This window comes from Melospiza melodia, chromosome 5, assembly GCF_035770615.1.
Source record: "Melospiza melodia melodia isolate bMelMel2 chromosome 5, bMelMel2.pri, whole genome shotgun sequence".
Classification (NCBI taxonomy): Eukaryota; Metazoa; Chordata; class Aves; order Passeriformes; family Passerellidae; genus Melospiza; species Melospiza melodia.
The window spans coordinates 7,079,114-7,105,255 of record NC_086198.1 but is presented as its reverse complement, the minus strand read 5'-3'; the positions used below and the strand labels follow the sequence as shown (position 1 = coordinate 7,105,255).

Genomic DNA, 26,142 nt, shown 5'->3' with positions numbered 1-26,142 from the left:
TATTAAGTTGATGCCTTAAACAGAATCATCACACAGTCTAATGCAAATATATAAATACCACATTTATTATTAGCTGTCCTTTACTACAGGACACGTTGTAATAACTTTCATGGTGTTCCACTAGTATAAATGCAGAAAGATTGATGCTAACAGTAACATTTTAGTGCTACCAGCATTTAACTTGTGATAGTAGCAAAGACAACATCAACAAAAAAAAACCACAGGAAATCATGACATCCATTTATCTACCTCTCAAAACATTGTTTTTTATCCCTAAGAGGGGAGATATAAAAGAATCTGCACCATTTTTTTTTGTTTTACTCAAAAGAAAACTGTTGTGCATAGATAGGTATATTACAAAACAACACTATCTAATAAACCCTGACTATACACTAACAGAAAAGTCATCAGCAAGCATCAAACTTGGCCACAGCAGTACCTGAAACACAGGTTTCACACCCTGAAAGGAAGGAAATTTTTAGACCTAGAAAGGTGGCACCAATATAGTGTCTATGCAACTTCCTGTAGAGAACACAGTGACAACAGAATTACAGATTGCAACTTCATTTCTTTAACTATTTAGTTTCACACCTTAAAGGAAGTGAATTTACAACGACATGAATTAGCTTTGACAGTAGTAAGAAAATGGGTTTAATGCTACTATCAGGGAGATTGCTTCATTTTCCACTCCAGGAGCATGATTCCCTTGTTCCATGGCCTATATATCACGAACATGTGACAGATGGCACTAACTGGCTTTGTGCACTAAAGAGAAAGAACTGGAAAAGGATGCTGTTGGGAAATACACAAAACATACCTTGTGCTGCTGATTTTCTAAAATCTTCTTTTGGAATTTGTTCCAAACACCAGAAAAATATAAAACCCAGCTCATGTGATACATGCTTGATAAGCACGCGTCTCTTTCTGCTGACTTTGTAATGTTCTCAAAATCAGTGATTAAGTAAGAAAATCAAGTTATACCTGGTATTTTGCAGATAGTGTTCACTGCATTTTATTAAGTTATTAGGAGAATGACTGAAAACCACATTCCGCTCAAGCAGATGGCTCAGTTTTAGTGAAACCCACAGAGCTGATAAACTGACAAAATCAGCAACATAAACCATTCACCTCTTGCAGTTAAATATTATAAAAGCAGTTTTCAGAATAATTTAAAGCATCATATGTATTTTCTTAGGCTTCCTTTGGATCACAAGGAAGTAAAATAACTTCTCTGCAGCCACTGAAAGAATCCACATCCCCAAAAAAATGCCTATGATTCCTGCAAATTCCTAAACAAGCATTCCTTCACTTGGTGGGGGAGTGGGTGGAGGGAAACAGCTACCATTAGAACAGTGATATGGTTGATAGTGAAAAAGTCTGGAAATGGAGGGAATGAAGCATCCCAGAAGTCATTCAGAAAGCAATATAATTACAGGTTAGTCTCAATGAAAAGGGCACACATTGATAATTCCAAATGTCTTTATAGCCATCCAATTCATAGAAGTTTAAAAATTACTGTCTAAAAAAAGATTCAGCTGTGTGATTTTTGCAGACATGTTCTCTCCATAAGGAATACCTGTCTAGTCAGCATTTGTTCTTGTGAATTTGAACACATTTGATTTATATTAGCTTTCAAGTACTTAGAGTAACTGTTTTACCTTTCTTCCCTGAAGAAACTAAAGTCAGGGTTTAATCCACTGCTATGAAAAAAAATCCCTTTAAAAATATATTGGCTTTTTTTAGAAATTTTTAGGGTTTGCATCTTATTACAGGCTGAATTTTGGGTTGTATTTTCCCCCTAAAAACAAGCAAGTGAAAAAGCACTCTCTCTACTCTACCCATCATCTCTCTAGGTTGCCTCCATAACTTTGGAATTATTGACCACGATCATTCTGTATTGTAACTTGGAAAGAAAATCATAAATTTTAGAAAATTTATGTAACTGACTGGCATTTATAGAATTTAAATGGCAGCTACAAAACTTGCTTATAGCTTTTAAATTACGAATATTTACCACTTGCCAATATTTCCACAGCAGATATGATATGCAGCTGTCATAGACTCCTTGAATTCAGACAGCAATCCAGGGAGCTGGAATGAGGGACCAGTCTTCAGGACCAGCACTCAGATCAGATCTTTTATTCCCCAGGGCTGTTGCTCTTGGCTGAATCCCCAAGGGCTGAACTCTCCAAGCAAACTTTGCTGCCCATTGCAAGTTCTTCATTAATTAATCCTTCCCCAAGTGTCAAGGCATGTTGTGGAGTGTGGGCAGCCCAGAGCAACCCCTACCCTGTGGCCAGGAGAGTCTGAGGTGAGGGTCTGAGCCCCTCTGGCTTCACTGAAATGGGTCCTGGACCATGGGAAGGGTGAGGGGAGGCTCTAGGAGGGGCCAGGCAGGGACAGTCAGGGCTGTTGATGCCCTCAGGGACATTGATAAGGGCGTTTCTGAATGGCATTTTTTGCTCTAGGTATTTTGGCTCTTATTTTAGGCATTTAGAGAGTGTTTCAGATTTTGTTCATGCCCTCATCATGCCCTACTCTGTCTACAGGGGTCTGCTGCTTCTTCTAAATTATAGCCAGTAGCTGCATTGACAGAGATAAAAGATATAGGGTGGCTTTATGTGAGTTGTGTTATTTGCATACAGAATACAATGCAAAACGTTAAAACTGCCTTTATCTCTTGCCACCCACATAAACAGCTCTCAGATTGGGATTGATTTTTATGCTGTATGACATTTAAAATGCAGCATGCTAATAAAATTATAGACAGAAGCCATAAGCATGATTAAGCAGAATCTAACACACTTCACTCCACTGCAGCATCTGCCTGGCACATTTATCACAGAAGGACAGACTCCAGGCCAGCCTGAGACACTTCACAGCACTACAAGTATTAAGACCCCAAATGCGTTAAATAAACTTTAAAAAGTACAGTTGATTAGGGAACATTGCTAGATTTTTTTTATGTTCTTATAATTTTCAATCATAAAAACCTAAGTTTTGTTTCCATTTCAATATGTATTGTTTTAAGGATGTAGGCACTACAGCGTTTATTTCTACTTACATATTCTTCTTTCTGGTTTTTGGTCTTTCAAAAGTATGATTACTATAGAGCTTTTGTACTGCCAACAGTTAATCACTACTTGTGATGAAATATCAAGGATTTATATTCCCTGCAAAATTATTTTAAAAGCAGTGTAATATCTCATTAAAAAGGTAGAAAATTAACCTGTGCAAATTTTTTTGTGAGTCACACAGTTTAGCCAGTTCAAAGCAATTGTTTATCTGCTTTTAATCAATATATTTGCTCCTCCTGCCTTTAAGACATAAGTTTAGATATACCTTTCAGAACTGAATAAAATCAAATTTCTTTTTACAATAGGTCTACCAAAGAAAGGACTGGGTTTAATATCTCTTAAGGTAAACAAAGAAAAAAAACAGATCCAAAAGCTACTTGCTAAGAAAACCAAATGCCAGGGGGAAAAAAATACAAGTCCTTAATTTTTATGATGAAATATACGCATTTGGACTGTATTCCCTGACTGATACTTTCACTTTAGCATGTGACAGAGAGAAGCTGAAAAACGTACTTTGAAGAGAAAGCATTGATTTGTGGCTGTTCTGTTCTAATAGCTTCCAAGGGATTAATAAAATAAGTTAGGGCCTAATAAAATGACTGATCTTTCATTCAGGATAACAATGAACCTTAGCCAACAAGTCAAGCCAGACTCATCATTCTAAATGACAATACAAAAAGGCAAAGCAGAAGATACATCTTCCACTTAACTCAACATATTATTATACAAGGACATAAAAATTCCTTGATCCAAAGAAGAAATCTTTATTTGGTGTAGCAGTGACATACTTATTTGCTTCATGCTCCCTTCTGGCTACTAATCCCACAGTGAGTACACCAAAAATTTGCAGAGGAGCTTAGGAAAGGATGTTGATAACATAACCCAAGAGAAGTTAAGAAATTTCAGATTCCATTTCTAGCTCTTGTACAAACAGTGGTACCCAGTCAGATCAAATACACATATATCTTGTTCATTTTTGTACGTCAAACAGTGAATATAAGGAAAGAGTAAAAGCAGGCAAGTCAACAGGATAACCTCCAACACTAGTCGAGCCTTTGTGACTTCCTGAGCTGGATAAGTCTGTGGGTATTAGAAACCATCAATGGATTTGTTTTTCATGATTATCCAGTCTTTCCTTGAAGCCATAAAAACTTCTGGCATTTATAATATGCAAATAGCCTTACAGTTTTGCTACAAAAAAACCTGAAGAAATTGCTCCTGCTGAATCTGGTGCCTACTTCCCTCTGATACCTCAAACATTTTGTATTGGAAGAGAAAGACAATCCAATCTTGCATGTCTTATTGATAATACTGTGAATTTACAGACCACTCTTGCAATAGTTCTTAATTACCCCCTTTCTAGACTGAAGAATTCTCCTACACTCAATTTTTAACCATGTATCTCCTGTTCTATAATTCTATAATTTTCTTTGCTCTCTTTGAGGAACCAACGTTTTATACAGTATTTATTATATGAATTATAGATGGACTTATATAATGGCATAAACATGTTCTCTGTTTCACTTTGATATTTCCACTTGTTGGTACTTGGTTTGTTTTTTGATCACTGCTAAGCCCCGAGACGTTTGTTGTGGAACCATAAGAAGAGGTCAATGTTTTTGATGATCAAATCACTTCACTTTTACGAAATATATTTATGAAAGAAAATAATGAAAAATTTAAGGATAGGCTTCTTCAGCTTTAGTTACAACCATTAGCAGCTAGGTAAGAATTTGAATTTCAAATATCTAAGAAAATCACGTCTTAAAGAGACAATTTTAAAGATACAAGAAAACATTTCATTTAATTTCAGCATGCAATAAACTATTTTTTTAATGTAATAAATTTAACAAAAAAAAGTTGGTGCTCAGCAAAACAAATGTCTTCCAGAAATAGATTTTCAGGAATAGCAAGGCATGAAGCCTTCAAAACAATTTAATTCTAGAAAAACCAGAGGCGACAGTATTTTGACATTTCAAGTCTCAGGGTTTTGAACAACTCCTTGGTTACCTCTTTTTTTTGTTTATTCCCAGAACTGATACTTGTTGCAAAGGTCTGCTTTATCTATTTATAGTTTGGGGCCACAGGGTTTGTTTGTTTGCTCATTTTTTTAAATGCATGGATGCATGGAACAGATTTATCAATATTATATGAAGTAAATTTTAGTAATAAATAAATTAAAGCTGTGGGATATTTAATGGTATTACAAATTGCTTGTAAATACTAAAAATATTAACTTGGTCAAAACTTCATCTGCTAAGCTTATCCAAACCATTTTCTTTACGATTTTCACTAAAAAATGTATTTTCTTGGGTCAAATTTATATCTCTTGTGGAATTTTTCAGCAGTTTTTAAAGGAAACAAGTAAAAAGAGAACTTACAGGGTGAAGGCATCAATAACATCTCCTGCAGATCTTGTCATCTCGAAGTAGGTTTGCAGGATGTTGACGGTTCCTGAAAGTGCTTCATGCCCACAGCCACAGAACAGCGCAACTCCGGCGTAGAGCAGGATGGTGGCAATCAAAGACGCGTAGGGAATGCCCCCCAGGCATTTGATGCAACACTCGAAGCATCCTACAAGAAAGAAAGAAAAAGGTTATATGCCACTAAATTATATCAAAAAGGCAAAAAGAATGTTTTTCTCATGAGAAACACTTCTGAAAATTAAAGACTGTAGGCTAAAGGGAGTTTAGGTCAAGTATAACAACCCAGACTGTCAGAAAACATGTGAAAGGTTAGTCCAACTTCTGAATTTTCTCAGTTGCTACTCAACCTATTAAATGTAGACATGTCATCTGATTAACATGAAAGGTTAAACAGTCAGTTCCTTGCAGAGCTTTACGTTTTTATTCAGAGCAGGTTACAATGTCAGTCTTAGGTTATATCTACATTCACACTTCCTGCTGGTCATCTATCAGATTGCTGAGAAGGAGTCTCAATAACAGGAAAATCACTAAAAAAATAAAAAATATTTTCAGTCCAATACCTTCCATCATCATAGGTTTATTCCAGTTTTTTGGACATACACTTCTGACAACAGAATTGCTCCTGCCCACAACACCAATTCCTTGTGTACCACTCAAATAACTCACAAGGATAAATAAAGACATCCACCAAAGAGCACAGAATTAGAAAAAAATTTAGTTGAATTTTCTCTCAATATATTTTACTCTGTGTGATGTTTCTTAAATGGAGGTAATTGCTCCTGAGTTCTAAAAGGCCAACTTCTTGTCCCGCCATCACAGTGTCTAAAACAATGCCCAGTTCAACAAGAAAAACAACATTTCTTCAGTAAGTGTGCTCAAGTTTCTGGCACTACCCTGCCTAGTTTCATGACTGGAGCATCTCTGACCCTTCCAAATCTCATCAATTCCATAACACCTGTTACATTCTGTGGCACCCTTCCTATTGTCTTCTGTAGGGACAGGGAAGGTGGGAACCACTGGTTGAGAGAAGACAGGCAGTGATTCAGTAATCAGAAGGTGTGTTTTCTCCTAAGCACTACCAGTTTATAGCAAAAAGGACCTGGATAGAAAACAAAGTGAGGCATACAGATTTTAAATATTTATACAGACAAAGACCAATTAAAAAATACACATAAGATGCTCAACAGGTATTGTAATTCAATATATTTTAACTTGTTTCAAAGCCTTTATGCTATGCTAATTATAGTACCAGAGATATATCAAAAGAAAAAAGCCATTCTTTAACGACTGTATGTCTACTTTTATTATGTCTAATTCTCAAATGTAGCTTCTCTATGTAATTTTATATTTTAATTTGGTATATTTCTATTTACTTTAGCCTAGATAAGTAAGTAATAATTTCCTCTGTCTGCTAAAACCTTTATTTACCTACATTTACTTTTGATTTACTTCTTTTAATGAACAAATATTAAATAGTCATATATATGTTTAGCATTTATATATGTATATAAATTTGTATACAAGATTTCCTGAAGAGAACAGTTTAAGCCATTTTCAAATATGTACACATTTTACCCAAATAGAAACCCCCTGCTATTTTGTAAATAAAAGTAATATTATGGAAGGCAGTATTCAAATGGCTGGATAGCTCCTGGGGAAAAAATATAGTATATTAAACATTGAATATACTAAATACAGAAAAGACAAAATAATAGCCATGTATGTATGCTAGTTGTACAAAAAGAGAAAGAAAGTTATAGCTTGAGACTACTTTTGTTTAACACCAACTTAGTGTATCAGAGCCAGCTGTGAAACACCGGAGGTAAAATGTGCAAATCCACACATTTAAACTGCTGCCAAAGTCTTGCTGAGTAACCTGCAGTGCAAGTCACCCACCCGGAGCATTCACCACACACTACCAGGGGTGTAACACCTTCCAGGCTTTCAGGTGAGAGCATTCCATCTCCCTCCCTCCCTGTCCAGCTTGTCCTTGCAATTCCTGCCATTCCCCTGCACTGGAGGGCAGCTCCCCTCTTCAGCAGCACAAGGCTTTGGATGTTCAGGGATGGGTGAACCTTTCTTTAGTGACAAATTACAGGGGTTTTGTACCCAGGGACTCTGGGCTTTTCATCAGTGCAGGATCTTAAGAACAGGCTGCAAAAATTTATAAATTCTTTTGGAGTAGCTAAATCTGCATGCAGATAACTGCAGGAATCTCTTAAAACCTCTTTGGTCCTTTTTTCTAACATTATCCAGCTGTGATTAATTCTTCAATGTTCAAAAGACTATACAAATACTAAAAAAAAAAAAATCATTCACTGGAAAATCTTTGTCTTAAAGGCAAAAATCCTAAGAAGTATATATTTGAAATAAATTCATTGAACAAGAACTACAGGACAACACATAGTTACTTGACATCAGATTTTATCACAAAACGCCCATTGCCATTTTCAGCTCAGAATAACAGCAGGAAAAGCCTCAGAAAACTAATACCACTGTACATCTTTGACATTATATGAGAAAGTAAAAAGAAGGGGAAAGATAACAATAGGGTAATAACAGGAATGATGTATGAGGGCTTGTAAAGCCAAAGACAAAAAATAGCATAGACCTAAATATTTTCAGGGACACATGGACTTTAGGGAATGTTTCTTGATATTGCAATGGCAGGTGCAGGGAAGAGGAAGAGAGATTTTGTAAAGATTTCTTTTTCCCCTTCTGAGAAGAAGTGGAAGAGAGAAAGTTATGTGCATTTTCTGGGAACAGCAGGCTGTGCATTATTTCCTGAAGCTGCTGCACCTCACTCTCTAGGTCCAGCTCACACTCAGATGCCACAAATTTGGATGTCACCAAAACTCACAGTCATAACCCATATCACTTGAGCTTCATTATAGTGAAACAATGTAAAAGTGGAGTAAAATGGCATAAAAAAGCAAAAACAGTATAAGTGATAGATGTAATTATGTACAATCCAAGGACAAATTTAATCCAAAAATAAATCAGTTTTTTTCCTCCATCGCCTCAAAATTTGTAAAATAACTGAAACAAATTTAAAGTTTGTGAAGTGTTTCTATTCATCTCTCACATTCAAACTGTTCATGTTTATAAGCCTTTGAAGGAAGCTTTTATTGGTATATTTCACCAACTCGAGGTCTTTTCATTCATAAAAAAATACTGGGAAAAAATTAATTCAACCACGTGAAATTTTCAAATAAGCATATATTGTCAAAGCCTTGCTCATTTACTCCACTCTTCTATAGCCCTACTACCTTTCTCAATGCTTACTTAATGAGTAACTCCAGAGTTTTCAGTGCTGTCAAAGCAACTCCAAACTAAAGAAAACCAGTGAATCAGCATTATGATTTTAAAATGGATATTGCACATCATTCATACACCACACAAGGCAACGTGCTACAGGTAATATCTGCTCCAATTCTTTTCTTTCAATTGTTCAGAACATGCAAATGGCTGTTTAATACCAGAACAATGGAAATGCTATTTTACCCTGCTCAGTGATATTGAATCACCAGCACAGAGTGTGACTCAGCTGTGAGATGTGTGTGGATGTCTGTGTGAGACAGGCAGTCATTCACCTCTCCCAACACCCTCCTCACAAGGCACTTAACACATACAGCCACAGAAATAATTACTAGGAAAGATGAAAAAGATTCTGTGCTCCTTTGATGTTTGTTCTCATCTTCAAATGCAGTTTTCAGTACTTTTCAAACTCTTCACTCTGCACAATACACTTGTGCTATATAATTCAACAACCACTGTTCTTATTTTGCTTATGTATATCAATATTTTTGTTTCAGGTAAAAATCCAAATCTTCTGGGGCCACATGTCTTTACCAAAACTGCAGCAAGTAATTGAAAACACTATCCTTTTTTGTGGTTTTCAACATGAAGGCCTGTACTGTTCTTTTTTTTCCTCTATTTTATTAAAATCATTCCATAGAGAAAATTCAATCATGAAATAAATAAAACTCCAAATACTGACTATATTAACCTATCAAAACACAACATATTAATCTTGCATTACATTAATCCAATTCCAGTCAACAAACATCTCACAGACAACTACCTTTTTGCTCCTCTTAGTACAATTATTACTGTCTACACTAGACATATTCTAGATATAGATCTCTAAACTTCCTTATACAGGCAAATCTGTGAAAATCTCTTCTAGTTTCTGGGGTTTGGGTGTAAATATTCTATCTTCAATTGCCTCAGCCAAAAATAAGTTGACTTTCTGTTTATACAATCTCTACATTAAAAAGGAAAAAAATTTCGATATTGAGCAGAAGAAGAAATTTTCCCTGTGATTTAAATGTAATTATGCCCACAAATTGCACCACCACAATAATTTCTTTGTTTTTGTGTTATGATATGTGAACTCTTGCTCCTCATTGTAGATCAGGACATATACACTAACAAATAAAATGCTCAATCCATTTGTGATCAGTGTATTTAAAAGAAAAAAAAAGATTCAGGACTTACATCTCATGCCACTTCTGTCAGTGAAAGTTAAATCAATGACATCAAAACCAGTTTCAGAATGCTGTTATGCTACTGCCTTTTACATAAATAGTTAAGAATACCCATTCACCCCAGATATTAGCATGAAGAAAATCAATGTTAAAAATATATTAAAACTAAACATAGAAAATACAGAAGGATATTCTGGTTTTGTTTTTTTTCATCATTTCCAACTCATTTGCAGCTGGAATTCCTAAATGATTAATCGGAGACAACTACATGTCCAAAGAATTACTGATTAATCACAGATAATTACCTCTCTAATGGGACCAAGTACCCTGAAGAACATACAATATTTTAATAACATTTTTCTTAAATTACTTTTCTTAAAGAGTTTTCTATCTAATATTGGAAGACAGGACAGCAAAGTCCAATAAAAATGCCAGAGAACTACATACACTTAAAATGGAAAACAAAATAACAAAATCCTCTGTGTCTTCCTTGACTGGCCAGGCATGCATTTTCTTCCTATCTAAATTTGCACCACTTGTCACAGAGCTTTCATGGCCAATCAACTCAAATACAGTTTCACAGCCCCATCATGAAAAATGAAGATTTACTTCCGAATTCTACTAAGCGAGACTTAACCTCAAGTCAAGCTACTCTTATGTAATATTTTAATTGATAAACAGAGCCATCAAAACACAATGTATTGAACAAAAAGCAACACTTTTTACTTATATCTGGTTCCCTCAATTACTCAACATGCAGCATGATTTCCTGATCTGAAACTGGACCCCAGGACTTCACAGTATAGCAGCAGGGAGAAGCAATCCAGCTCCCTCAATATTATCCCAAGAACAGAGGAAGGACAAGGCATTCACAATGTGGTTTTTTAAAGCTGAAAATGAGGTGAAGCAACATTTGGGAATGAATCATCAAAGATTATTTCCAAGCCCCTGTACTTTGGCTTGGAAAACCTGCTCAAGAAGTGCTGCATGCACAATTCCATGTGATTTGATCCCAGGCTCATTAATGGAATACATCCCCACTCTGCTCCACCCTCTCCCATCATACAAGATCTACTGGAAACTAGACCAGTAATGCTAACAACTGAAGTTGTTTCTTGGTCTTGTTCAGGAGACGATTTCTCATTTGGATTAACCTCCAATAAGAATGCTTACAATTACAGAATTACCTATCTAACAACAAAAAGCAATTTTACCACAAAATTAATTCTGATATCCTGACTGCTATGACTACGGTGGAAAAGTAAATTTGACATTGAACACTGGTAAGAAACATGATATGTAGAAAAGCAAGAATAAACAAACACTCCAACAAATACCAAAGGATTTTAGGAAATAGGGAACTAATTGCATGAAAATAAATAAAAAAACCCAAATATGAAGGGTATTCTTTTACACATTAAATGGTGTATCATTACTTGATCTACTTTGACTTATCTGCACAGTGTGACTGGATATTAGCAAATCAGATATCAACTAATACTGAAAATGAAAATGTTAGTCCTGAGGCTTTTACAGTCATTCTGCAGTTAATAGCTGCTTCAGTTACTGCACTCAGCATGGGACCAAGGCTAAGAGGAATCATAAAGACTTTTTCTTATTTAGATGCAAAATGCCTCAAACTAAATTGACATAATAAACACTGTGCATTGTCAAAATCACTATAATGTGTGTTTGTTCATGAGAGTCCCACTGGCCAAGATGACAGTTTTCAGCTGTGGGGATATAGTCTGGTAATGCTGGATTTTGGAAGCAGCTCCCACAAACCCAGCCCTTCACCACATCACTGTCCTCATATTGCCTTACATTATAAAAAACATCCCAGAAACCACCTCTGTGGAGTGGTTAGGATAACATTGCTGCCCAGGGAATTATACGGAGGATAAACAACTGCAGCTTGCAGCCAGAAACTGCTCTACAACATCTCACACAATTCCTTCTTTAACTAAAAAGCAGCAAAATATCACCTTTGCAACATCCATCCCACCTATGCCCTGATTCTCTGACTTAGAGAAATGTTCAGCCATAAAAAGAATATGACTTCAGATATTTGAATGATACTGGGATTATGTCACTATGGACATCCCAGGTCCACACACAGATATTCCTCAGTGGCCCCAGACCAACAACAAAAATTATCATTTCGCAGCATAAAACCCCACAATTTTCCATATTATTTAGTACTACATTTTGTCTATAGGTTGATACAAGGATTTTCACTAACATAAAAAACCAAAAAAAAATTCCTTCTAAGAGGTTTCAAAACAAAAATGAAAAGAAAAATTTCATATTTGTAATAAAGTGGTCTGGAAATGCAGCCTTAAGAGCTAAATGCGTATGTCAGGAATTCTTCAGTGAAAAAGAATTTGCATCTTTATTGAAAGCTTTAAGACGTGGTGTTTTCTTATGTGGCTAAATGCTGAAATACTTGAAATTGAAGCAATAAAGGTAAAATATTTGATCCTTCAAAATGCTTTGAAATGAAGAAAATGTTCAAAATCTTCTCTGTAGTCATTAAAGAAAAAGGAACAGGGTGGTCACAGTCTAAGGAACATAATTGAGTTCAGCTAAGTTTTAGCTACCAATTTTGAAGAAAAATTGAAATAACAAACTGCTTCCTTACTCTATCCTATAACAATACAAGATTGCTCAGTACTTTTACTAGGAAAATATATTGTTGTAAAAACTTTTCTAAGCTGAGCTTAATTCTTTGAGAAGCTTGTTAGAGATTTTAGAATTCCAATACCAGCCTAGGTCAGTAGTTCAATGTAAATTAAAGGGTTTCCTGGAATGCAAGCAGATTTTTATTTTCAAGTTTGTAAAACTTCCTTGTAGCACCACCAATATTTTTAGAAGAGAAAATTGTGCAGCAAAATATTTTTTTTCAAAAAGGAAATTACTAAGACCTTCAAAAACCTAATTTAAAATTCATTTATTAATGACTTATTTATGCTTAGTGCATATGCAAATTTTAAAGTTATTTCTTGCATGGTAATTTTCATTTGAAATATGGGGAGCTGGAGATTACATGGTATTTTAATAAAATACAGTACATTACACAAAATCCCTCCCTCCCTTTCTCATATGGATGCTGTCTTGATCTCAGTAACAGATAACAGTTCAATCTGAACAAGGGTAATAGAATTAGTACATTTTTGTACACTGCTTAATATTAGGTATGATTTCATCCAGAACTGTCCCTTGTTCTTGTCTCTTGTTCCTTGTTAAGCACTCAATACTCCAGTTCAATTTGTAATGTTTAACAAACTGCACTCATGACACAAAAAATAAAGTAATTCAGCAAGCTCACTAATAATCACGGCACCTCCTACATCAGAAATGTAACTTAGATTTGCATTTTCATCGCATTGAACACATTTCTTCACTTATATTCAAGGCAATTAAATCTCAAATGGATTGCCTATATAGATACCTAACAATTCACTGTGCTAATGCAGAGTTAGAGTAAAATGAAGCATGCTACTTTGCCAATGAGAAGAAATATTGTTTCAAGAAGCCTTCATCTATAACACTTAGCTATTCAAAGAACTATGTTTGGGAAATCCACCTTGCCAAGTGACCTATAATATCTGTGTTACCATCAACAGATATAACAAATTTTCAAAGCCAAATCAAAGATGTATTTTATATTTGAGCTAAATTATATTAAAAATAGATTTTTCAGCTAAGTTTAAAGACATAGCTAACTTAACAAAAAATTATTTTAATTCTCATTGAAGCCCAAAGCATGACAACAAACAGCAAGGAAGAAGACATCCGCTCTTTCTCCTAGTTTAGGAGTCACACGTGTACTAATCCCAAGATAACCAACAAGCTTCTCCTCTTTCATCCATCTTAATTGCTCTTAAATCCAGAGGGAAAAAAACCCCCAACAGGATACCTATAGCCTTTTTTCCTAAATAACTGAAATGCAGTTTAGGATAGCTGAATGTGGATAAATACACATATATATTTACATACACACATACAAAAATCCATTTTCCATCATAGTGGACTGTACTCTTATCAATAATCAAACAGCTTGTAGACTTCCCCAAAGTACTGTTGCACCAAAGTACTCTACCAAAGTATTTGTGTTGAACTTGGATAACTCTCTAATGAATGATGAGAATCATACATTAATGAAAGAGAGCCTGGAAGCAATACACCTGATTAGCACCTTTTGGCAAAATGCAGATCTAAGTTGTAATGACATCAGAGAAACAGTGGCTTGGCAGTAAAGTCTCATAATGAGTCACAATCAAAGGCTTAGATTCCATGCAGTGAAGGTAGATTCCAAGCTTTAGCAGAGACTGCACAAGACCCTGAAAAGCTACTCTGTATTTCTTCCCGACTCCATGACTCTCAACAACAAAGGGAAGCTGCCTTGGATTGAATGGAGATACTTTTTTAAAGCAAAATGCCTCATTTGCTTTGCCAGTCAGACAGGAAACTAACCTTTTCATCACTATAAGGTTCTTTTTCTTTGCTTCTTTGATGGACTGGTAAATGATCATCCTGCATGCTTCCTTTAAGGTACCAGTGATATCTTTCCCAGCCCTGTCAAATGTAATTCTAAAAACTAATTTAAGCAAAAGCTCCTGGCTGCACACTCCACAGCTTGTCAAAGAAATTGGCTCAGCTACTATTTAGGTACCTACACAAGGCTCTATTTAGTAAGGTATTGAGAATGTGCTTGGCTGAAAACCTGTGGCTCGTCCAATTGACTTAAAATCAAATTAACACTGCAACTAATAAAATATACAGAATATGATGTAGGTATCCAGAGCTAGATGACATTACACCAGTTGATATAACACCTTCATTGTTCCACACTCATATGAAAAATATTGCATATGAGATATTTATGAATGTCCATGGTTCTGTTTATCTGTGCCTAAGGGGGTATTGCTTCTGGTGAGAAAGAAACACGTTATCAAGAAAAATATTGGAAAAGAGACCTGTACATGCTTGGGAAGATGGATTTTATCAGTATCAGTATCGCTTGCAATGTAAACCAATGCAATTTTTTCAGAAAAGTATAAATTAAAATAATTTCATTATATAAATGCAAAAATGTATACATTCACACCTTGGACAGAAATGAGTACTCCTGTTTTGGACACTGATGATTACAATAATGTACAGAACACTGTGTTGTGATTATCTGCTATAGAGTCTTCAGTACATTAGGTTCATTGCTGTTTAATGAGACAGATCTCAATCTAGCAGTTAATAAGTATTAAAGTTACTGACACAGAGCAGTCACTGCCTAAGATACAAATCATTCAGGCATAACACAGTCAATCTTCATAATCTTAAAAAAACTTTATGGCTGATTTAACACAGACAACATTTGTCAGCTTTAAAATTGCTCTAAAGCTAAAGGGACTGGAATAAAACAAACTAGCTTCACAAACATGATACAAATAATGAAGATGTGAGTCAGTTAATTCAAAGAGTTTGTCCATTACATGTTCTCCACAGATCATGTGTCTAAGATTTGTACATAAAATAAATTAAAATTTATTATTAATAAATGCTTTATATGAATATTACATATATCAATACTGCATAGATGATGATGGAAACAATTACAAGTTTTTATTGTTTGATTCAATTGAAAACAATAACTTGTAACACTAATTCCATGCAACACTTACTACTCTAACTATAAAGTGAATGACAATGCCATGGATCATAAAACCAGAAAATAAGTATCCTTTTCATCTCTCTCATCTAGAGTTCATGGAATCAATCTCTCAATTATTTTCCTTCTGCCCTGAACAGAACAATTTCTCCCAAAGGAAAAGCTACTATGAAGTATGTACTGAAATATAATTCTGCATTATTTTTTCCTTGCTCACAAATAGGTTGAGTTACACTAGGCTTTATGTTACATATTTTTTCTTCTTTTTTTTTTTTTTTTGGTGCGTTATTCAGATCTTGAAAACCTCAAAAACATTGCTTCATGATTTTTCTGTGCACTCATCTGTTTAAATGGAATGCTCTACAAACCTCTTAATGCGTATTTGTGGGTTCTGCACACCTTCATTTTAGAGAAGGTAGCATCCTCCTTTTCTTCAGGTGTTGGAACAGACAAACAAGCAGGTTAGTGGGCAAGTGATTTTCAGTTTAGTAGTCATAATAATATTAATATGATTTCTCAGAATACTTACTTTTATACTATTAAAGCACACATTGCTCTTGTCATTTCCAATTCTTAGTGTTTAAAACTCAGAAATAACAAAAAATGCAAGTAGAGGCGAGATGTAAATACTTTGATCTCAGGAAATTTTCCAGCAGCTGTGCAGGTCATAGTGGTCAAAAATATATGAATAAAATACTAAATATTCAGCATCCTTAAATGATCTTTTTTACCTCACAAATATTTTCAGTGTTGAGGAGGATAGGGTGGGTATTTTGTACAGCTGTTAGCTGAAAGCAGTGGATTTCTAGAACTCAAATAGCCCAGACTTTTGGAAATGGTATCAATTAAAACTTCAATTTAATTGGAATTATATAGCCCTTTCTCTTTATTCTTCATCATATGCAACTTTTGATTCTAATGTCCTCATGTTTTTACATCACTTTTATCTCAAAAGTCTCTTTTGCTTCATCTGCTCCCTTTACCCTCAGGCTGTCTTCATCTTGGCTACTCCCATTCCCTTGAACACCCATTTGCCTGAGAAACAATCAGAGCTGATAATCTTGCTAGCTCTCTTCAAAGCTGGGAGACAGAAAACTCATCTGCTCTGGGGAATGAGCAGCAGGAACACAGCACTGCTTCCCTCTTCTCTCCCCATCCTCGTTCACCACGCCTCTCCAAGGCACTGAGATATTTCTCAATGAAACAGACATGGACAGGCTCTCATGTTTGCTATCCAAAAGGGTAAAACATCTTCAACTAAAGTAGTAGAAAAAGGAATTATAAAAAGCTTCAGTATGAAAATTTGAATATTCTGAATATTTCTGTCTGGAAAGAAACCCATCATCTTTTAATGGAAGTATTTAACGACTGTCCCTTTTACACCTCAGAAAGGAAAAAAAAGTAAGAAATAGATCATGATAGGGCAGATAACTGTTATCCTTCATGACATGACTACTTATGAAGACTGCTCCATAAAACTAATTAATGCCATTGTACAGATTTTAAAAAGACATGTATCTATAACACTTTGAAATATGCTACTTGAACCCTTCTACATGGTAATTAACAGTTTAATCTGATTTAAAAACACAAACCAATGAATCTATTAATAAGCAGGTTTGCAGACATAAACAAAACACAAAAATAAGTGTTTGTTAATGAACTTGAAATATGAAATCTACAGGTATCATTTAGTCAGTGCAAATCTACACATTCTTTTTTTTTTTTTTTTCTTGTAGATAAGAAGAGAAAGATACAGGTCATAAGCAAAGTCTCTGTGGACCAGTGTGTTACATGATTTCTCAAGTCTACAACTAAAAATCTCAGTGATATAAAACTGAAGGGGTTTTTTTGGAACAGAATCATTGCGTTTCCTTCTACCAAGACCTCAGATTATGTTATGTATTCCTTCTGAATGGAAACATCTGCAACTGACTTCTACTGGCTTCAAAAAGCCCATATAAATAAAACCTAAGCTATCTCCCACTGGAGTTAAACAGCTTTTATTACTGACTCCCACAGGATTAGAAAACTCAACAAGTATTACATGTAAAAACAAGTTTTAAAGTAAAGGAATGAATAACTGCATTGAGGAAAATGGCTCTCAACCAAACAAAATAGAATCTAGTACAAGATCAATCTGTGCCAAGCATGCATTTCATTTTCTCTCTCTATGTAGAGTGGAAAAGGCATTTATCATTTATACTTGTACATTAAAATACTAAAAGACATTTACAAACAGTATATGGGACACAGACAGGAAAACTGAAATCATATTTCATATTACTTTAACTCACCTGCTGCTTTGCCACGAAAGACTACCTTCTTGTTTCACAAAAGTTCATTTGTGAAATACTTAGATAGAATTACTTTTTTCCTCATAGAAATCTAGAGTTAGAGAACTATTTTTAAGATGAACACACAAAAGAAAGGAAAGATCTGTGAAAGACCAAAGGCAATACAAGTTGGGAAACATGCTAAAAAAAGGAAGTAGAGTTGCCATATAACATTTTCATTCTAATAATGGCGGACATCTACTAATCATTTTTTTAACCATTGGTTCCACTGATTATGAAACCAAGCCAGACCAACCTAATCCTTACACAAAATTGCATTAAGACTGTGACTTAGGGTTTTGTTTTTAAAATTTCTTTAGAAAGAAATTAATTTCAAATAATGAAGAATGAAACCTATTTAAGTGTGACTTGCACAAAATATAAACTACAAGACTGCATGAATTTCAACACCTAACTAACAACTCAAATAGGTCCAGTTTCACCTATAGCTCTAGATATAAATATGTGTAATATCTATATACCAGTTCATGCTCCCTATGCCTTAACTTTAAAATAGGCAATGCCTGCAGCCATTGAGTACAGTTTATGTTGGCTTTAGACTGTTTTGTTATTATAATTTTTTTTCTTCCTAAATTCCAAATGTGAAGGAAAGGAAAGCTTTTACATGAAACAGAAAAACCAGGCTAATCCTGAAATAAGGAAGCACTGTCCAGGAGCAAGGATCAATGATGACTGCCCTCATTTTTCATGCCTCTCCTTTTCTGCTCACTCGCTCTACAGCTGGAGATCCCTGTAGTTCTTCACAGCTCCACCACTGTGATGGGCTGCTTGCTAACCTCACATATCACAGCCAGAAATAGCTACTTTCCAGTAAATTATTTCACTGAAGCAGTTCCAGAGAGAGAAATCAAACCAAGCAAAAATCAAGATGATGTATCATATTTGGATAGAAACAATAGATACAAAAAACAAGTTTAAAAGACTATTTACAGAAGTATTAGCACTTTGGCAGTGAAAGCAGTGTCTTTCCAAAAGTATATAAGTATATAAGATTTATTACATGCAGTATATAAGATTTATATTGGATTTTCCTTATTTAAAAGATTTGTAGATTTCTATTATAAAAAATAGAAAATTTTCAAGTAGTGTGTTTGTCTTTGAGATGCAAATTCTTTTTCTCATAATGACAAAAGATTTGAACTTGAAAGCTTACTAATGTAATATATGTAATATATTTAATATAACATAATATATAAAGTATCTTATGAAATTTGCTGATCATATAAAGCAAGATCACAATAAAAATGGAGCAACAGATGTTTTAGGAACACATAGTTATTACTATGCAAATAAAAGACATTTGTTTCTTACAGAAGTGAATTTTTCCCAAATATTACTGATTTAAGTCCTGTGTCGACTGCGGTCACATTTGGTGAATAAATTTATTTTCATTTTCTTATCTTCAATTTAAAAGTCTTCTTTCTTATTCAATAAACATGAACAAAATAACTTCAGAGGCCTCTTTGAAAAAGCAGTTTAACATTATATCTAACCTTTTCAAATAACCTTTTTTTTTAGAGGAAATGAAAATATATACATTTCTTGCACGAAAATTAAAAACACGATCATTGTAAACAGCTAAATTTTTAAACTTGAAACTGTCAAAATTAATCCATTGCAGCTTTTCTGTACTAATTAAATTAGATTAGCACATCTATCTCCAGAGGTAAGCCATTTAGCGTTACCAAAGGTCACAGTCTCAGGAAGTCTTACTGAGCCCCCATACAGTCTCTTCATTGTAACACTATGCTAAGAGCAATATATTTTACTCCTGGGAAATAAAAAAGCACAGAAGTGAAAAGGTCAACAGGCAGGGTTTAAGGCAAAAAAAAAAAGGAGTAAAATAAATGCATTTGAGGAAAAATAATTTGCTAATGCAAAAGATAAGCACATATGTGTATCCATACCATACTTAAGTATTTATACAATGTAAAGTCTAGGTTTTCTTTGAAACACAATTGGAGAATATGTCTTTTTTACTGCATCAATTTTTATGTCCATGGCAATTATGTCTAGGCCATTCTGTCTGGGATTTCTAGTAAGCTTTACAATGCTATAATTCCAGGCACACACCTTCACCTACATTTACATGGGAAACTCATCACTCCCATGTGAGAACAAAGCTCTGTTCCACTCAACAGCTGCTGCAGTGTGACAGGCCACAGTACTCACTATGGGAATATAGAGAAATTTTTTAAAAAGGAAAAACTAGATTCTTTGTGATCTGATAGCATCCATACAAACAGCAGGTAGATAATGAATTTATTTTCACTGCCACTACACTTCTTTTTGCAGTAGTGATGGGGGTGCACTGAGCTATACAGACAGGCAAAAGGGTTTTGACTATTTTAACAGGTATTCTAAACAATGCTTTCACCCACTTGCCCCAAACATTCCAGAAAAATGTTCCTTTAAACCAATCTGTTGGAAGGGGCACTATGATTTTCACAGACATTTTTAATTTTGGGGGGGTCTATTTGTTTTTAAAAAGTTTAAACATTTTCAAATGGATGTGTAAATTTAAGCTTTCTTTCTTTACCTGTTTTTATATAAAATATTATAATAAACCCAAAATTAAAATACACATTTTTAATAAAGCCAAGTGACTTCTCTGAATTAACAACTAATAAAATAACTGAGATTTCACAACTTTAGCTGTTTCAGAATAGAGAAGTAGTATGCAGAGCTGATGCTCCTTGTATTTTTAGACTTTGAAGGAACTAGTCAGGAGCAGGCTCTGGTTCATTGTATAATTTTCCTTTTTTTTTTTTTTCAATGAATTCTAAACAAAGATTAGACAGCCTTCCTTCTTTGCCTCTTGCATTACCTGCTCTACCTGGAGGTATTTGAAGAGTTCTGAACTTTTCATTTGGGATTACATACATTATCTGCACTCTAGACAAGCACCCGGACTATGCCTTCTCTTTACATGCAACACATGAAATGAAACTGAGAGCAGTAAACGTCATATAGAGAGATATCCAAGGATTTGGAAGAAAGCTATTTTGCAGACCAAATCCTCAATGTATGTGGAGTGAAGGAGACTAAAATACTGAATTTTAAGTGAACTCCACACATTCTGATTAGATGTCAACAACACTAAGAGCCTACCAACAAGCTGAAGACTAACCAAATAACTATGCTTAGGAGAAATATGCAAGTTACTGGCATTTACATTTTGATGAGTGTTTACAACTGGATGTCATACATGACAGTAAAAACCAGGGCACTGCTTTACTATTTAATTTACTGAAACAACATTGATTTGAGAATTTCCATTTTATGAACAGGATATAATCTACCATATAAAGCTGCAATATTCTCTGTTTGTTAAGACACAAAAAACAAGAGCAAACTGCAAACAACTCACGCATATAATGCTATGAAAGTATTGTAATTACGCATACACTGCTGTTAACATCGCAACACTGTTGGTATGGATTTACAACACTGTTTTCTTAGTTTACTGAAAACAAATCCTTTAGTCTTGTTCATTGCACACAGCCAAATCTAACAGTGCCTGAGAGCAGATGAATGCATGAAAGTTCTCTCCATAATGAATGATCTTCTCCCCACGTGAAGATTTCAGAGCTCTGTATGCTGCAGGCAAATATCACTAGGGAGCACTGTGAAAAGCATTCTAACTGCTATTGTAACAACTATAATTGACTCTAATTCCAGACATTGCAGATAAATATCACGGGAAATTTCCAAAATTATGCTCAGATCGCTGTTAGTCAATCCACTGCATTCTTATAAAAAATAGAACCTGACTTTTTTTCCATTTTAATGCAAGGAGCATATCAGTGTGTTACATGGGTTTTGACAATCAGCTTTCAACCATGGGATAACAGTAACCAGGCTAGGTTACAGACACCAGCACAGGGAAAAATAATTCATCTGCCTCCAGGGATTTCATCTACTTCCTGGCCTAGTAGAAATCTTCAAAAGAGATGATGGAAAAAAATCAATTTACAGTAAATTATTCCCTTGTGTAGCTAACAAAACTCACTGAGCACCATGAGTACAGTAGCTTTTTGAATAGCTAAATTCCTGATGGGCAAATCTCATCGTGGATGCAGGATGCATAGTCAGGGAGGCAGATGTGTACTTACTGAGTATATTAAAGGGTAAATACTTAGAGTTCCAGCAATGATAAAAAATTACCTTATGTGTAATTTCAAAGACTCCAAACAGACATTACTGACTAGGTTTGTATAATGGCATGTGTGGGCACCATATACAGCGCAGGCAACGTCTTCCTTTTCCAGTTACACAATTTCTCATGTGCCTTTCCCTATTCTTTTTTAGCATTACACACTAATGAGGTTTTACATAGCCAAACATAAATATTGGAAAAAAGTAATTATTTGTTTTTCTGTATTGGAAACACTATAAAACTTTATTTATCCAATTTGGTAGATGAAAATTCAGGCTACTTCCAGTGGACTCAGCCTTACAGACTATTGAAGAGCCTGACTGAAATAAAATTCTCACACTATTTACATAGACCTTTGAATAAAATTTCAAAAACCAAATCAGAAATTGAAGGAGTCCTTGAGTAAGCCAAGAGACCATTTAATAAAAGATACAAGGTAATGGAGATGAAATGGACACTAAAAAACCAAATCAGAAATTGAAGGAGTCCTTGAGTAAGCCAAGAGACCATTTAATAAAAGATACAAGGTAATGGAGATGAAATGGACACTACTTTTTTCTTTTTGATATTTTGCTAGTAATATTTGAGAGCACAAATGCTTCTCCTACAACACAATAAACTCACTTACCAATGGCCTTCTAGATAAACTATAGTAAACATTACCTGCAATCACATACAGTGGCCTCCAGAAACCTATCTTTAGAATCAGAAAACTAGATTGTTTTTTTAAGTTTGCTTGGGCTCTGAGCCATTATGACACATATACAGTAAAAAGCAATTTGCGTGATATGAGCAAATAAATTTCCATTAAAGGGCAGTTCTTCTTAGAGAGAAAAGCAAAGAAAAAAGCTGTAATTTCCATAAATTGCCAAATATAACAACTAGAAACTTGTACTTGCTGCTGTATTTGTATAGAAGACATGTGCTTTTCTCTAAACATTTGGTTACAAAGGTAGCAGACTGTTGAGTCATGTATTTACAAATAAATCTGACTTTTATACATTTTAGATTCTGACAAGAGAGGGCCAGCAAAACAGGGCCAAACCAGCACGTTTTTTTACTATCAGACCCTCACACAAACTCATCTTTTCTGTAGGTTAGCACAGATACATGAAGGTTGAAACTACATTTTGCCAATTAATTCTAGAAAGCTCAGTAAAAAAATCCTAATGAATCTTCAAGTGTATGTCCTCTAATGACAGAAAACTGCTCATTTCCACAAAGCAAAAATGGCAATATGTTTATGTGAGCTCATCTAAATGACCTTAAAAGACTTTGTTCTGTTTTCTCCAACAGTACCTTCTGAGGAAAATCACTCTAAAGAGACATGAAAAGGTCAACATAATGCTTAAGATGATGATGATAAAGAACCCAAGAATCCTTCTAAAACTTGGCCATGCATTCAGACAGAAAGTGTACATTTCAGATCCACTCAAATAATATTTAATAAAGAAGTCAAAGAATTCAGAAAGTATCTAATACGGTGGGGCAAATACAACAAAGGAAAACTGCAAAACACACAGCAGGGTGCACCTTCATCCAAACATATGCATTCTAGTAAAACTCCTTTCTTTTGGAGAGCAGATGGTATTTCAGCATGGAACAATTTGCAGCTCTGCTGATGAAAGGTTTTTTGTAGGTTTTTTTTTTTTTTTTCCTTTGGCCTTTTTTATTTTAAACCTTACTACAGCTTGAAAGACTCCTACCAACAAGCTTTTAAAGAGCTGTGCTGGCTGAATGGGCTCCAAAATTGCACTAAAAAAAGAAGACAGTTCATTTTCTAGATGATTCCCACTCCCACACACCTAAAGTTAGGATGGTTAAGTATCACCAAAGTGTTTCTTCATGTTCTGCTCCATGTGCAGTTTTATATCAGAGTAAACACCCAGTACAATGCCTGGGAGTCTGTTGCAACATTTATTTCTCGTGCAGTGTTAAGGTACACTGTCACACATCCAGTTCCCCAGCCTTCTTGCGAAAGTTATTCCTGGCCATCATATTGGTGGTCCAATGCCAGATGGACTTCAAGAATCACTGAATATGTTCCAGTTAATTTTTTCAGACAAAAAAATCTACTCACGCACTTTCTTGAAATGAAGAGGATCATAACTACTCATTAGAAACATACCTTTTTGCAAAGACAAAAAGGATTATAATTGCTCATTAGAAACACATATGAAAGTTTTATTTTCTTGGTCACATACACAAAATTGACCAATAGACATTTCTGGTTTCAGTTCTCAAGATATCTAGGAATGCCTTCTCTGAGGGGTAAAGAAAATCTCCACTTGACTACTATCCAAAAAAGCCTGAACCTTTTAAAGGTCAGCAGCAGCACATTACAGGTCCTCCTGAGACGAATATTCCTGCAGTCATCAGTGCACTAGTATTACAAAGACAAGACAAATACAAATGCAGAAGTTTGTAAAAACAGGATCAGTAAAAAATGACAACAACTGAACAAAAAGAAAGCTAACCTGCATTAAGAAACAAGTTAGACTAGAATACTGTTAATATTGCACAACCATTATTAATACCATTATTTAAAATAAGATTTCAAAGTAAATTATTTCAAAATAATAATATCTTTCAGAGGTTCCAAATATTCAGAGCATCCAGGGGAAGTTTATGTGCTGTGGGTTCTTTACATAGGAAACTTATAAGAATTTTAAGAATGTTCTAGCAAAAACCATACATCTTTGTCTCAGTAAATGAGAAACAAACCTACAGTGACATTGGCAACAAAATATGAACTTACTGCTTGTCAAAATCAGTTAAAATGTTAGAACCTACTTCTATTATGCAGTTTGCATTTCCAAATCTATAGTCTTGTCACTACATTGTGTTTTAGCTGTAGGCATTTGTGTGACAACTGTAGGTAAGATGGAGATGTACGGTATCAAAAGCCTCTATGAACTAAATAATCTAGAAGACTAGTTTTTAAATCTCCAGGAATAGGTTTAGTCTACTACTTTATACACCCATAAGAACACAGTTTCATCCTTAAAAAAGATCCTAAAAGAAAAACACAGGCTCAATAGTTCATCATGATTTTCTCTATTAAAATGCAAATATATGCATGTAGTAATGATTTATGCTATGAAAAATATTTATCACCCGATCCAGGATTATATGTCAGTATTTTCCCTGCCTACAGAACAGGAAAGAGAGCACTAATGTTTTTTGACCCATCTTAGGCAGCTGTCAGAGTATAGGTACTCTGCATTTTACCTTCTCCTAATTTCATTTTTTTTTGACCTGGGATCCCTTCTTTCCTCTCAGGAGTCCTCATAAGTAGATTTACAATGTCCATTATCTCCAATAGGCATGGTTATCTTCCCTAGAGACAGAAGGGTTTTCCATGGATTATATATGTCCAGAACAAATGTAATACAGAATGAAAGTAAACAGGCTATGAAGGCAGCCAGGGATGGAGTGAAAAACAACTGCATTTACAAGAGAGGGTTGTTCAGTGTACAGAACCAAGACAATATAAGCTAGATCTTATGAAAATTCTTTGGCCAATTTTTTCATTAAAACCTGTGCTTAAGACCTCATGATGTAGTTTGTGTTGCTTTAGACTCCCTTTTAGGAAAGAAAAAAATCTTAGCAAGAAAGATAGATAGATCAGAACCAATATTCTTAATACTAAGGAACCCAGATACATTTTAGATATACAAAAATTTTTAGAACACTTCAAAACCAATTTCACATTATTTGAAAAATTTTTGTGCCAAGGCCACAGCCAAAACCCAATTAGGTGGAGAGACCAAATAGAGATCCTTTTGTTCTTTATTGTTTCAAAATATATTTTTTTATATTATGAGTACATAATATGAATGGTTTTTTCCTCAATATTCCCTCCCCTTCATTGCCCCATATACACCTTCACGCTGTGATGTCAAAGTGCTTTGGCAATCCTTTTTTTAAGGATGCAAAATTAACCTAGAAGATTCTAAGTCAAA

At 34.7% G+C, this 26,142-nt stretch overlaps 1 protein-coding gene across 1 annotated transcript in view; it reads right to left on the bottom strand.

Moving 5' to 3' along the window:
• The window catches only part of GPM6A (glycoprotein M6A), a 115,848-nt gene that overhangs the window by 32,741 nt on the left and 56,965 nt on the right, over positions 1-26,142 (bottom strand). The window contains exon 2 of the mRNA XM_063156179.1: positions 5,459-5,651. Coding sequence (XP_063012249.1) covers positions 5,459-5,651 — 193 coding nt within the window. The remainder of the gene's footprint in view (positions 1-5,458; positions 5,652-26,142) is intronic.